The sequence below is a fragment of the Chelon labrosus genome, assembly GCF_963514085.1.
Source record: "Chelon labrosus genome assembly, chromosome: 22".
Taxonomy (NCBI): domain Eukaryota; kingdom Metazoa; phylum Chordata; class Actinopteri; order Mugiliformes; family Mugilidae; genus Chelon; species Chelon labrosus.
Genome location: NC_140355.1, coordinates 2,662,540 through 2,676,976, shown reverse-complemented (window position 1 = coordinate 2,676,976; position 14,437 = coordinate 2,662,540). Strand labels below are relative to the sequence as shown.

At 41.9% G+C, this 14,437-nt stretch overlaps 1 protein-coding gene across 1 annotated transcript in view; it reads right to left on the bottom strand.

The window, feature by feature from the left end:
* onecut2 (one cut homeobox 2) overlaps positions 1–13,672 on the bottom strand; it is a gene marked incomplete at both ends in the record, with an annotated part of 33,386 nt that extends 19,714 nt beyond the window's left edge. Inside the window, one exon of the mRNA XM_084571842.1 lies at positions 12,445–13,672. Within this exon, the coding sequence (XP_084427968.1) occupies positions 12,445–13,672 (1,228 nt within the window). The remainder of the gene's footprint in view (positions 1–12,444) is intronic.
* Between the last annotated feature and the right edge of the window lie 765 nt (positions 13,673–14,437).

Here is a 14,437-nt window from a genome sequence, read left to right as displayed (position 1 = left end):
AGCACATTGATCGGTTATATATACATATCAGTACATTTACATACAGAGAACCGTCAGCTGCAAACAGAAATATAATCGACTGAGCATAAAGTAAAAATGGATTATTATAGTGCATATTTAGGAGGAACTAACCAAAAATCATATTTTCTTAATCTTTGTCACCAGTACTGACAATTCAAGATGGTCCTGAATATTATTCCACAAAAAAAAAGAGTGTATTAAAAAGATCTTTTTTTTGTTTTTTTGTTTGCTTGTTTGTTTTTGCCTGATTGTGTTGTGACTTAGGTAGTCGGATTTAGTTAAGGAACCATCACAAGGCAGGATATGCTGTATATGTAAAATATGTAAAAGTCAACCAGTGAGCGGACAAGCAGAGATGGCCACTTAGCAGCAGTATATAGGGAACAATATAGTTTCCAGAGGCAGTGACAAAACATAAAACACAATGGTATACAATATTCAGCTTCTTTAGGTACTAGTCAGGAGCATCACTGCAGGACAATAACGGTACAATTATTGATAATTATAATAAAAAAAAGATAGCTAAATACTAAATACGTGTACAACAATATATTGTGCTACTATTTTAATTCCAACCCCTAGAGCAGTTAACATTTTAGGAAAATTAGATGCAACTCTCGGACATTACGAAAATAGCAAGAACTTAGAGTCATCTTCATTTAACAACAACTTAAGTCGAGTTAAATGGAACTGAACAACACCAAAAGGCAGACTGTGGGAGTTCAAAGGTTTGTACTTATGAGTGGGATTAGATGATTTTGTCATATGAGTAAAAATGGTAAATGGTAAATGGCCTTGCTTTTATATTGCGCTTTTCTACCTATTGCTTTACAGTCACATCTACCCATTCGGTCACACAAGCACACACACATTCACACACCAGTGCCACGCACTGGGAGCAACTGGGGATTCAGTGTCTTGCTCAAGGACACTTCGGCATGAGGCACATTCCGGGGATCGAACCGCTAACCCCTCTGGTTCGTGGACAACCCGCTCTACCTACTGAGCCACAACCACCCACAAGCCGCCCACAACCACAAGCAAAAAGCACTGGTTAAACTGTTGTGGATAACAGAACAAAAGTGGCCCCAATGTGGAACCTTGGGGAACACCTTCTGATGCAGCAGTACAGCATTCAAGGATACGCCAATAGTTTATAGTCAATCTGTAAAGGTAACATGATCGTCTGTGCGAAAAGCCTTGAATGAATCAACAGAAAGAGTTGCACAATAATTTTTGTAGTGCGGTGCCTCAGTAATGTCATTCACCATTTTATTAGCAGCCGTTATTGTTGTTTTCTAAAACCATGTCCGATGTTGACATAGAATTCAATATGCATTTTAAGGGTTATTTACTAACAAGAACAAGAACGTTAGTGATGGATCCCCTTGTTTTGTTTTTATATGTGAAGAGTGTCATTCATTCATTCATCTTCTGTACCCGCTTATTCCTGTTAAAGGTCGCGGGGGTCTGCTGGAGCCTATCCCAGCTGTCATCGGGCGAGAGGCGGGACAGGTCGCCAGTCCATCGCAGGGCTAACACAGAGAGACAGACAACCATTCACACTCACACGCATACCTACGGCCAATTTAGAATCACCAATTAACCTAATGAGCATGTCTTTGGATGGTGGGAGGAAGCCGGAGTACCGGGAGAGAACCCACGCAGACCCATGGATTTGAACCCGGGACCTTCTCGCTGTGAGGCATCAGTGCTAACCACCTCGCCACTGTGCCGCCCCAAGAGTGTAATCGTTGGAGAGGAAAATATAAATCAATGATTCCGCTATAAATACTGCAGCTAACTTAAGTTTGAAAGGATCAAGCTTGTCGGGAGCTTGTTGGGATCCAGCGTAAAACTAAGTAGTTGAACAACAGAATTACAAATAATTAGTACGTGTGTTAAATAGTATATAATTGTATTTAATAATAACAAATAATAACTGATTTAGAGACAGTCTGTGCAATACTTTTCTATTACCGTATTTTCCGGACTATAAGGCGCACCTGAATATAAGCCGCACCAGCTAAATTTTGGGGAAACTACAGATTGTGCCATATATAAGCCGCACCCGACTATAAACCGCTCCTCGTGTCATCGTCTATGACATGATAGTGCGCCCCTGGTGACCATTAGCTGTAAAAATCCATCCGCCGTTGTATAAGCCGCAGGGTCCAAAGCAAGTGACAAAAGGAGCGGCTTATAGTCGGAATTTACGGTACATTTGTTGTTACTTTTTATATATCCTTGCTGCTAATAATATAGATAATAATTATACCAATATTAGTAATAACAATCATATTCAAAAGAAAAATTCATTGCTAGAGGTACATACATGTTTTTTGTCATAAAAAATCCAATTTGTGTGTGTTCATTTTCCCTTTTGTTTAAGACTGTTTATCTTTCACCGTAAACCTTGCCCGCGGCCTGACAGGTTTGTCCTGCCTGTCGTCGTTCATTACGCCTCTGGACAGAGTTATTTGAGCGGTGCTGTGACACCAATACTAATGAAGGTGAGAGCGGAAGGGAACACAAGAAAGGGGAAACAAAGGCAGAAAGAACAAGAGGAAAATAAATTAAATGTAAAAAAAGAAAAGAAAAAACAATTGGCCAGAAAATAAGGCACATAATGTTGAGTCTATTTAAAAGCGCTATAATTGATAAATAAATTCTAAATCCCCTCTAAAAAAGCACAACATGAACTAACATCCGTGCTTTCCATGTTATTTCTGACCTAAATTACTATGTGTTTTCAATATTGACTGGGCCTGAGACACTGATAACATCAGTAAATACATAGTGGAATCTCTAAACTGATCAATTTTATTGTTTACAGAATAACCCTTTCCTTTTGCGACACATCACGTTGCTAAAAATATAAAGACAAAAATCATTGCGTTGATTAGGTGACTAGGCGACTGATTTCAAGTGAATTCAACAACAGTGAAATACTGTTTTATATGTGCTAATCACTGATTATTTCCAATAATCAGTCTGCAACAAAAAGCAACGACCTAATTCCCAATTACAAAGTGCTTTCGTTCTGTTATGGATTGTCTGTTACTTTAAAAGCATTGCATTGTTGGCTTCTGAGTTAGCATCTCCAATCGGTTTACTGCAGGCCTTTATTTGCAGACTACTGAAGTCTTTATGTGCGCTCCAAAAATAATATCCCAATACTATATTTCCATTATGCAGTACGTAGTAGTCGCATCTTTTCCCCTGCAATACAGGTGATTACACTCTGTGGGGCGATTAAACCCCAATAGCTTTAGCAAACACTTACATTTTAAAGCCCAGAACGAGATAACTCACTCCTATGACAACCTCAGGGAATTTCTGAAATTTCAGAAATTTCCTGGACACTGTTAGCCTGGAAGCCAGTCAAACTTAGCAGACAGTTTGCCTGGAGTCACTCTGTTGGGAACGGATTATGCTCCGGCAAAGATCTGCCGAGCCAATCAAATCGTTGGGGCGGGCTTTACGTGGTGACGGACAGAAGAATAACAGCGACGTAGCCATACATCTGAGTTATCTGAGTGCTATGGAGTTCAACTTGTTTACAACAAGGTGGCTGCTGTTGGAGGACCAAGCTGTTTCGAGTCCACTATTGCATCTGTTGTAACGATACTGAGAGAGAAACAACGTTAAAGGATGAACAGTTAACAGCGATTGGGGCATTTTTTGAAAATGCCATAATAGCTTAATGTCACGTCGTTGCTCTGATTGATTGTTGAACGACTCAGTTGCACACAGTTATTATTTTTCCCTGTATTGGTTGAAACAAGCCCCAAAATGTCAACAGACTCATATAACTGTGTCTAGTTTTTAGCAAATGTTAGTCAAAGTGTACTACTAAATAGCGTATTTTTTGCGGACTATTTTGAGTGGGGGATTAATACACACTATCATTAAATGATAATTAAAAACAGTTGCAGATTCATATATATTGAGGAGTCTATATTTGGGGGTGGAAGTAGAGAAATGCCTGGTATGTTTCAATGGAAGAGGGGTTACACAAAAAAAACAGGCTGGTGGGAAATGTAGTCTCTGTAATTTGAGAATGATGCATTTTTAGCAATACCGTGGTGCAATATTAGAACTAATGCACAGCTAAAAGGAATTGGGTAAATTAGGAAAAACCACAAATATGCCATTTTGAACATAATCGTGTTCCTGTTCTCGCTGCAGCTACCTGCACTCGTACTATATGCATGTGGAGCACCGATTGCGTGGTGTGTATTCTCTGAGCACTCTGCCCCTGAGTGAGTTCAGAGTCAAGGTGCCACGTTTGATTTGACCGCCCTAATAAAGCGGCGACAGGACCATTTTCTCCTCTGAACCCGAGCCACTCAGACGGCTCCAGCAACACATCTACCGGCCCAACGCCGCTGGGGCAACCGTAATTGGTGTGGACAGTCTTAACAAAAAATCACTACGATATTCTTATTGGGAACAACAGTGAAGGTTGTAGAGAGTTTACAGATTTGAAAAAGGAGCTTGGTGCTTCACAGCGATGAGGTTTGGTAAGCTCACTTCTTTGTAATTCCACACCCCAGATATTTTTTTACTTCTTCATCACCCACCAAAGCTGACTGAAGGGAAATCACTTAAGCATATTTATCAGACTTTGCACAGCTTCTTTTGGAGACGCAAAAGTCCACATGGCATTTTTTTGAATATGCAGCTGCGCCAACCCAAGACCCAGAGACAGACTTTGTCCCATGTTACTGTCCACCCTCCAAAACTGCTATCGACAGGATAAGACAGAGATAACACAGTCTGTCAAATCTTCTCACGCTGACACACAAACAAACATCGCAAGTCTCCTCTCGGCGGCCTCAAATCCATTATTACAGATCGATAGCAGTCTGTGAATATGCAGCAGGCAGGAACAGAAACCCTGAAAACGGACACAAGCTGTATTCCCACAGTCTGAAACTGGAAGAAACAAACACACACACACACACAGTACCTGCTGTTAATCTGTGTCATAAAGCAGAGTCCAGCTTATTAATAATGCACTGTTGTCTGCTTGAAGCAGGATGCGTAAAATGGAAAATATTTAGGCTGGGTCATTCAGATTTTCAGCACAATTTGACTCCAAGTGGATTGTCGTCTGGTCTACAGAAACGAGATCCCTGGTGATATTCTGTATTTTATTTTCCATGAAAACACCCATAACCAGAAGTGAATGCATCGTGCTAACCGTTGTAGTATATGTTCAAAGCCTTCTATACTGGGTGATGGCTAAGCTTTAAATGTGAAATATCAAACAGTGATAACATTTAAAGGAATGAATGCAGCATTTGTGTTAAAAGAGAAAGTGGGAGCAGCGTTGTGGTGAGTGTGCCATGACAGTGATGTCACTGCTCTACAAATTTACATTATGGTGAATACACCGCCTAAACTCATAGAATGCAGGCTTGCTGATTGGGCACTGATTTGAGCATTGTTTTCTTTTCATCCGTAATTCACTTGCAGTCACGGACCGACTGTGATGCCCTCCGACCAAACAATGGACTCCTCCTCTCCCTTCCTCCGTCCCTCGTTCTCTTTCCCTCCCTCCCTCCATTTTGCCTGGTTAACCCGGCTGCGAGGTGAAGAAGAAGTGAAGTGAGCAGACCGAGGCGGGTCACGCTGAGATTCCCATCAATAATTCATCGGGCCGCTGCTGCCTCTGCTCTTGTGTTCAATTCCCCTGACAATCACATAATACCTTCCCCCAAAAGAGGGAGAGAGAGAGAGAGAGAGAGAAAGGGAGAGAGAGAAAAGGAGAGAGGTCCAAGGAATAAGAAAATGATGACAGAAAGAAGCAGATTTTGAAATAAGATAGAAGATGAGAAGGATGCACAGGGGGAAAGCTGGAGTGAGATAATTCAACATCCACATGTATTCTTTTATTATATATTGCATTATTGTACAACGTGTACATCTCTGTACCCGATGAGGAAGTTTAGACATAACATGTTAAACAGTTATTCTACTTCTTTTTAAGTCCAGTTGTGTCGCGAGTCCTTGGCAGACAGAAATCATGTAAACACTCCTCTTGGAAGCCTTTCCGCAATAGTTTAGCATGTAGCTGTGTAGGACTGTTTGGTGACTGATACATTTATCCCACCAGTGAGAGTTTAAACTGGCAAAGAAGCCGGGATGGTTTCCCGTGGACATTTAAGATTAATTTCTGCAAGCCAGCTCACAAAACGCTTTACGGCCCCATCCATCTGACAATGTTTCTATCATTCTAGTTGATATTGGAGTAGCTAGGTCGCTAGCTAGGAAGATGGCATCCTGATTATTAATCCCGCCTACAAAGCTCTGATTGGACGATTCACCAGACAGAAATGATAACTACTTTTTCTTTCACATTACGTAAAAATGCTAATGCTATGCTACAACTTCGTGTTATAGTTCCTGCTAATTTCTGAGAAAGTTCTGCCTGATGGGCCTTAGCCCAAACTATGAGAGAGCAGTGTCCATACATTTATGGCCACATTTTACTTTTATGTTCAATACCACAAGTTTAAATTTTGAATATGATGAGCAGAAAATCGGATTTTAAATATCATTTTACTACAGTACTTAAGAATCTATCCATACGACACAGATGCATATGTCCATTTATAAAGAACTGAACAACATAAGGAGTTAGCCCGACGACTCCGCCCTCTCTAACAGTACACAAAACTCCATCCACAACCCACTTACAGCTCAACACCTCCATACTTTCTCCTGTTTAAAAATGAAACTCTAGGGCGAGCTGCCAGCCAGGACCTGCACTAAACAGCCAAGTGGACCTGAGTGCACATTCTTCCTCTTCTACACAAATGAATAATAATCGTCTGGATTTGTCCCTTCACTTCTATGCAGATGACACCACATTGTCTAATATGCTGATCTCTGCACCCTAAACCACTAATTACATTCGATTACAGGCTGCTGATCCCAACATCGCTCATATTAAGCTACATGTATGGTATTAAAAATGTGTGTAATGATGTTTTATCACTATATCCATAGTTTTACAATCATTCCTACTACTATCCTAGAAAATCCCCTGGATAAAACCTTGTTTTAGGTTATGTTATGGAAAAAGCAGCCACCACAAATATGAAATATAAATTTATTATTAGAACATTTATTTACTTTCTTTTTTGGGTGGGTTTCCTTGACTACAGACAAAATTCTTGTATTTGCATTTTTACCGGCTGTGTGCTGACTTCAGTTGTCTGCATAACAAATACATTTAACAGTTGGAATGAATGAATTGTCAGCTGATGTCTCTATTCTTTCTATCATCTGCACCAACTGGCAGACTTCTTTCCAGGAATTTTCCACGGAACACATTTATTACAATCAGAGGCCCTTACAGAGATATTACTGCGAAAGTAGGGCTATGTGGAGAGAAAGGAAATTGAAAGAGAGAACCAAAAAGAACTAATGGACTAACATGCGGGGATTCTCAGCTTAATTTCTACTGCTCCTGGCATTTTCATTGCGGCGAATGTACAGAACATTAACGTGGATGGAGCAGATTGAGAAAATCCTTTCCTTTCTTTCCCCCCTCTGCATGCTGCTCCTCTCTGTCCTCCCTGCTCATCTCAGGGTCAGGGGAATATTTGCTCCATCTATTGTCTGAGTGTTGCCGCGCTGACTTTTGACCTCAGCTGTATTGGTTGCTTGTAGTATTGGTGATCTAGGAATTGCAGCTCCCTCTGTTTCCAGGCGCAGAACCGTGGAAAATGTAATGTGCAGCGAACATGTATTACATAAAATAAAACCACTGGACACGATTACGCTTCCAGAGCTAAATTAATAATGTTTTTACCAAAGAAACGCATAGCTATATAATTTATGTCAGGTAAAGATAAATCCAGTACGTGTTTAGCATAGCTTAGCGCAACGGATGGACATTAGCCACACAGCTAGCTAGCAGGCTAATAACCAGCCTTTACGTTTACAGTTTCATTTCAAGGCCTCTTTAAAATACAACATGTATTTCAACCACTTTAAGTGACTGAAATAGACTAGGCTATTTTGCTTTTTTACTTTACTTGATGGTGCCATGGTAGCAAATCTGCCTCCCTGATTCCAGTTTTTGTGCTAATCTATGCGCAAGCTAATCTTCAACCAAACACATGGGTTTTCGTAAACATATGAGGGCTCCTTCACATAATTACACAATTGTATTTGGTCACAAACTCATGGCTTAGTGGAAGGCATCTATCCGAACTATATAGAGTGTTGTAAGGCTAACACTTCTGAGATAAACTGAGCACACTGCTTTATCAAATTACCATAGATCTTATAGCGTCACACCTGGCTTTAGTCAACAAATGGAGGCTAGCTTTATATAGCGATATAGCATGTTTATGAGAACGCTTTAGAATTATCCAAGTGCTTGAATTTAAAAGATGACAAGCTTCTTTATATTCCTCAAAGGTTAGGAATTTTAACAAATGTGGTTTTACATTGGCACTGGAGTTAAAATGTCCAGCCTTTGCAGCGACTTGAGGTTTACATTTGTCCTGCTGAAAAAGAAAGGGAGGGAAAGCAGATGAGTGCAGCTCCATCAAACAGAAGTATATAAGCGCGGGGCTGTTCTATGACATTTTACAACACACAGGGGAGCACGGATCACATGAGCGCTCCTGCAGCTCCACCCTCCATCCACTGTCACTCTTTTCCCGGTAACCTGCGTTGTCAAATCCCAGCCGCAAAAATAAATAAATAAATAAAAATATCAAAGAGCCCCCCCCCCAATCAAATTACAGTCAAATCTTTCACAGATAATCTCATCCATGTCAACGTCTGCTGACCAAATCCAGGCTGCTTAAAAAAATCTGATTTACAGTCACATTTTTGAGAATCAGCCATCCACGTTGAGCTGTTTGGGTCACAATGAAACCCACTAGAGGAACTGCATTGGAGTCGGTTGACCAGGTCACATTTGTACCCCCTTCTGCCTGGGCACTGAACAAATATTGCGACAAAACATTGTAACACGACACACTCAGTAAATATCAGCTTAGGATGTGTCACATGAAACCAGCCATGACTTCTCCATAAACTTACTATTAAGACACTAAAAACACACATCTATGATAGAACTATTATGGCGTTGCTTTAAGAAAAAATAATTAAAATGCTGAATGTTGTTGGAATATCGACATTCCAGCATCAATAGTCCACATTCCGACAAACATGCTGTTCATTTAACTAAAGTTTATATTCTCCGGGAAGTGAATGAGACGGTTTTGGAACACTATTATAATTAATATGAGTTTTCTGTGTACGATACTCAAGTGTATAATATTTATTTTTGTGTATATCTGTGTATTTTTTTTTAATTGCGCCTATAAAAATTTTCTACATAAACATTTCAATAAATTTAAATTTACACCTCCTTACGTCTCCATTCTGCTACATGTATTTCGTGCTTGTTTCTGTCTTATTAAAGCAAAATTCACTGTACTTTATGAGTGTACGCGTATGATATGAGCCCTATATAGTCCTAAGAATATTGATTATAATTTTATAATTTTAAATAAACTAAAAAAATAACTCTCCAGGACAATTTTAGATATATACTAAATCCCAGTCTGTGTCCTATAGTGAGCAGTATATTTTTATCTTATTATTCTGTTATATTGCATCATTTTCTTTGACAAGTCTGGTCCGTTTAAAATGAATCACAAACACGTTATTCCAAAGAACACATGCATACACAAATGAAGCAATGCATCACATGTCGTCGTGCTGCAGGAATCTATTTCAATTTAGTTGATTTCACCAGCATATAACCCTCTGAGTAACACTACTGCCTGGAAATATATATCTAACGCATAGCCATAAAAGGTTTATGCTGAAGGTTTAATGTCGGATTTATTGTAGTGATACTAACATAAACAGTAAAGACTGTGGAACAGCAGCTGCATAGTGTTTCAATCTTTAGTAAAAACTTCATATTTAAGGATTTACTGTAGCATAAAGTCGGGCTACACACTAAACAGTCTATATGTGCAGTAACACACTGTCAAAGGTACATTTTCTATTATAAAAGAAAAACTATGCGTATGTTTTAAGATTTTTGTGGGTTATAGGGTCAGATATATTTCATCACAAATATAAGTATCGAAGGCAAAATTAACTCAAATACTTGCAGCAAACGTTTTTGTAAAAGGAAATAGATTCTACATATGGCTTACGTTTAATAGTAATACTTGCTTTATTTTCTTCAAAAAATATATGTACTGTGATATTAATACCAGAATATTTGAAGTCTATCTGTATACATTGCGAGGCTGTTTATGTGTAATGGTGCATTTTTAGAGCTCCTATACAAGAGTCAAATCAAGTTAAATCTCAAAACACAATTAACTGATGGGCATAAATCATGTTGATGTTCAGAATGGGGTATTTTGAGATAGATTTCTTCATTTTGCATAATCCACTGCCAGACTCAAAGCACTGATGTTCTGCACATGCAGCTGCAAGCGATCGTAAAATCTTGGAATAAATATTTAACTTAAGTCAACAAGTTAAAATGGAGCAAAGTGCTGGTAGTGGAAGCGAGGTCGGGCACAGTTTGCATAAAACTACGAGACAAAACATTTTGAAGCCTGCGCAGATCAGGACATTCCCAAATATCCCACCGTTTCAAGCTCTTTCAGTCATTTTAGAGATTCAACCTATAAGTGCTTTAGGCACATTTGTCTCAATCAACTGGTTGAAACACAATCCTGTGCTGCCCGGAATGCATATAAACCCCAAAAGCTGTGACTTCAATTTCCAGTGAAAGCCACACGCCTCCTAAATTTGGTGATTTGGAACTTTGTAAGATAAACCAACTAAGTGGAGCAAATTAAGTCATCCGTTTAAAAGCCCAGGGGATTCTGTGGCGCTGGAAACAGTTCTTTTTTCCTTGCACGTGAAAGTGTGAGATATGGTAACTGCTTATCACAGAGCTGCAACACATTTAATAAAACTGCAACAGGGCTATTCAAAGTGTCTTGAAGTATTTAAACACAGTTCGCACATTTTCTGATCCCTGATATGTCTTTTCTCCCTCTTCATCAGCATCCATAGTATTTACTCTTATATTAATTTGCCTTTTTGGCTTTTATATTCTATATTTATATATATTTTTTCATGCAACAAAAATAATATTTGTACAGTAGAGTGTGAAAAGAAGAATAACAGTTAAAAAAGGAGGGAGTTCATTTCAAAGAAAGTATTAGAATGAGCCATATCACCTAAATTATGGTGCTAAATTATTATTTCTTTTTCGCTTTTATGAAAACACAGTGAAAGGTTTAAAGTCCGGTAATAAATCAGCTAAATGAAAATTATGTTTTTTTTCCCCTCTTGTTCCAGGATTAAAATAAAAAAGGCTTCAAATTAAAATGTGGCTTCCAAAATTCACCAGAAAGAGTCTCCCCTGCAGTGACCTCCAACTAAAATAGTCCGTTGTAGAGGGGGATATAATCCTAACCTGACCCTTAAAAAAAAAAAAAACACGATCATTTTACCTTTGCTCCGTCCCTGCCGCTGTGGCTGCTGTCCCCTGCAGACAATAGAGGCTTGTTGACGGGACAGAAAACAGGTTCCTCACTAGAGGGGGCACCAGACCCACCGATGTTTGTGTCACAGTGTTTGATCGCTTCAAGCTCAACGCAATCAAACAAAAAAATCGTCCTCCGACCTTCCCTGTCTGCCACCGATTCTTTCTCACCCCCCCCCCCCCCCCTTTTCTCTCTCTTCAACACCGCCCTTATAAGTGTCTGATGGCAATAATAAAATAAAGCATGATGCACCTGAACCACACTGACAATGCGCGTCCTCAGCTCCAGAGTTTAAACTTATTTTAAAAATCTTAACTAAAAACTCCTCATTTAAAGAATTCATGTTTGCTTCTTTACAGCTCCTCTTTCTTTACTATTTTCTATATTTTTCATCCAAATTCAGTCAAGCATATTTAATATTAATTAAAGCGGAATTTGGAGCCGAATGATTGACTGATGTTTAGCAGAAGAGCTGTGTTTCCCAGCATGCAGGGACAGGGGAAAAAAGAGTCAGGGCTGCTGCACAAAGCAGAGAGAGGGGATTGTTGGAGGGAAATCCCATGACCTTGTCATTTCCTATCGATCCCTTCTTGTTATTGATCAATAATGGTAATCATAACACCAGTGATTCTAAATAAGTTCCATTCACCTAAATTGGAGTGGAGAGTCAGCGCTGGTGAGGAGACACGAGGAAAGACCAAAACAAAGCCGCCAAAAGTCAATTAGTGACTTTGTAGATTTTTTCTAGGTTCCTTTGTTTCTTTGCTTCCAGTATTCTTGATTTCAATTCTTGTCCTAATGCACAAAGCAAACCAAAGCACCAGCATGGCGCAGCGGGGTGTTATTTTTCTCTTCTTACCTGCCAGTCTGAGGGCCGACATCCTCTGAAACTCGGGCTCCTGCAGCCACTTCCACATCCTCCTGAAGGTCTCCCGGCCTGACTTTAGTTTACTCCAGGGTTTGGGGTTCCGCAGCAGGTCTGAAAGGGTCCCTTGGGAGCGGCACAGCACCCTCTGGGCGAAGATGGCCTGGGGGATGCTGTACCTTTTCAGCTCCGCCGTGATCCTCTGCGCGACCTCTTTGGTGTTGATTTCTTCCAGCTGCCCCGAGTTGTTCCCCCCTTGCGTCCCAGAGGAGGAGGGCGGTCTTTCCCGGGTGGAAGCCAACACGGGCCCGTGGGATGGAGACTGGAGGTGGGAGTGGGGGTGGTGGCCCGCCGAGGACGCAGCCGGGTGCCCCGGGTGGTGCATCCCGTTCAGGTGCGGCATCATCCCGGCCGTGCCACCGAGGCCTCGGTGCTGATGGTGGTCCCCTCTGGCAAGCATGGACGCGGTGTGGTGCGCGTCGAAGTTCAGCATCTTGTCGTGGGTCCCGTGCGTCGTGGTGCCGTAATTGTGGAGACCCTGCTGGGTGTTGTGGATGGAGCCCAGGCCGTTGCCCAGCACTGGAGACAGACTCTGACCCATCCCGGACATGTGGTCCTTGTGGTAGGGGCTGTAAATGTTGTTCATGCCCGGTAGTCCCCGCTCGTCCCGCATCAGGGTGAAGCTCCCGCTGACGTTCCCGGAGAGCCGCTGGTGGTGGTGGTGGTGATGGTGATGATGGTGAAACTTGTCCGACACGGTGGAGATGGGGGGCAGCGGCTGCAGCGGGGTTAAGGTGGTGTAGGTGCCGCTCATCCCCATCCCGGGAGAGGACGTGTCGCAGGGCACGCTCATGGCGTGGTGCAGCGGCAGGGACAGCTCCGGACGGTACTCCCCGCTACCGTCCAGTATCGTGGCCATGCCGGACACCATGGCGGAGCGGGATGAGGCGGCGGCGGCGGCCAGGTCCTGGTGTATCCGCAGGGTGGACGCCGCCGCCGCAGCAGCCGCCGCCGCCGCCCCCGGTCCCCCCGCTACGGACGAGCCTCCGCGGCCGTGGTGCGGGCTGTGGCCGCTCATCAGCTCCGCATCAGGGGCCACGGAGCTCACCGCCACCCCGCCATGCAGGCTGCCAATGCCATCCATTGTCATGTCCGTGTTCATGGCATAAACGTCCAGGTCCTTGGCCAGGCATCTATAGGCGTTAGTGTAGGCAGTCTTCATTCATCTGTCCTCTCAGTCCATCAGGTCGAGCGGAATTATCTCTCCTTCTTCTCCTCCTTTCTCTCGCCGCTTCTCCCGTGATGCTCCGGGATGGGTCAGTAGTCGTATTCCCCCTTTTCCTTCACTCCCTCGGTTGTTTCCCCGTCCTCCTAGGGCCTCTCCAGCTCGCTGTCTTTGTGTGTTTTCCCCGGTAGGTGCACATGAAAAAGTGTTTTTTTTATCTCGATCGTACGGGCCTGTGCGGTGGAACCCCCATATCCAGCCCTCTCCTCCTCCTGCGTTACTCTGCTCCTCTGACGGGAGCTGTCCACGGTCCCCTAGCAGACCGCTCAACCCAACCTGCTGGAGGAGGAGGGGGGGAAAGCGGGCTCCGAAGAGGGGCCGCACCCGTTTGACTGACGGCAAAGCAAACCAATCGGAGCGGAAGATAGGGCACTGGAGGGCGTGGCCTATTTATTGGCTGGCCAATAAGCGGTTTTAATGGATACAGCGGTTTAGACAATGAAGCTACTCTGGGTGGGATTTGAACTAAAAGTCAGTATCGTATACAGTACTATGAGTTACGATTTTCTCATTTAAAAGGCCACCGTTGAAAAGCCTGGTAGTTTAGCAATTTACATTAAAATATAAAAAAAAATAATAAATGTAAATTAAAATTTTGTACATATGCAAATCTTGTATATTTTGCGTATACTATTGTATTTTATTTATTTTGTTGATAATGTTAGTTTGTTTTATTTTAACTATATTACACCTATATATATT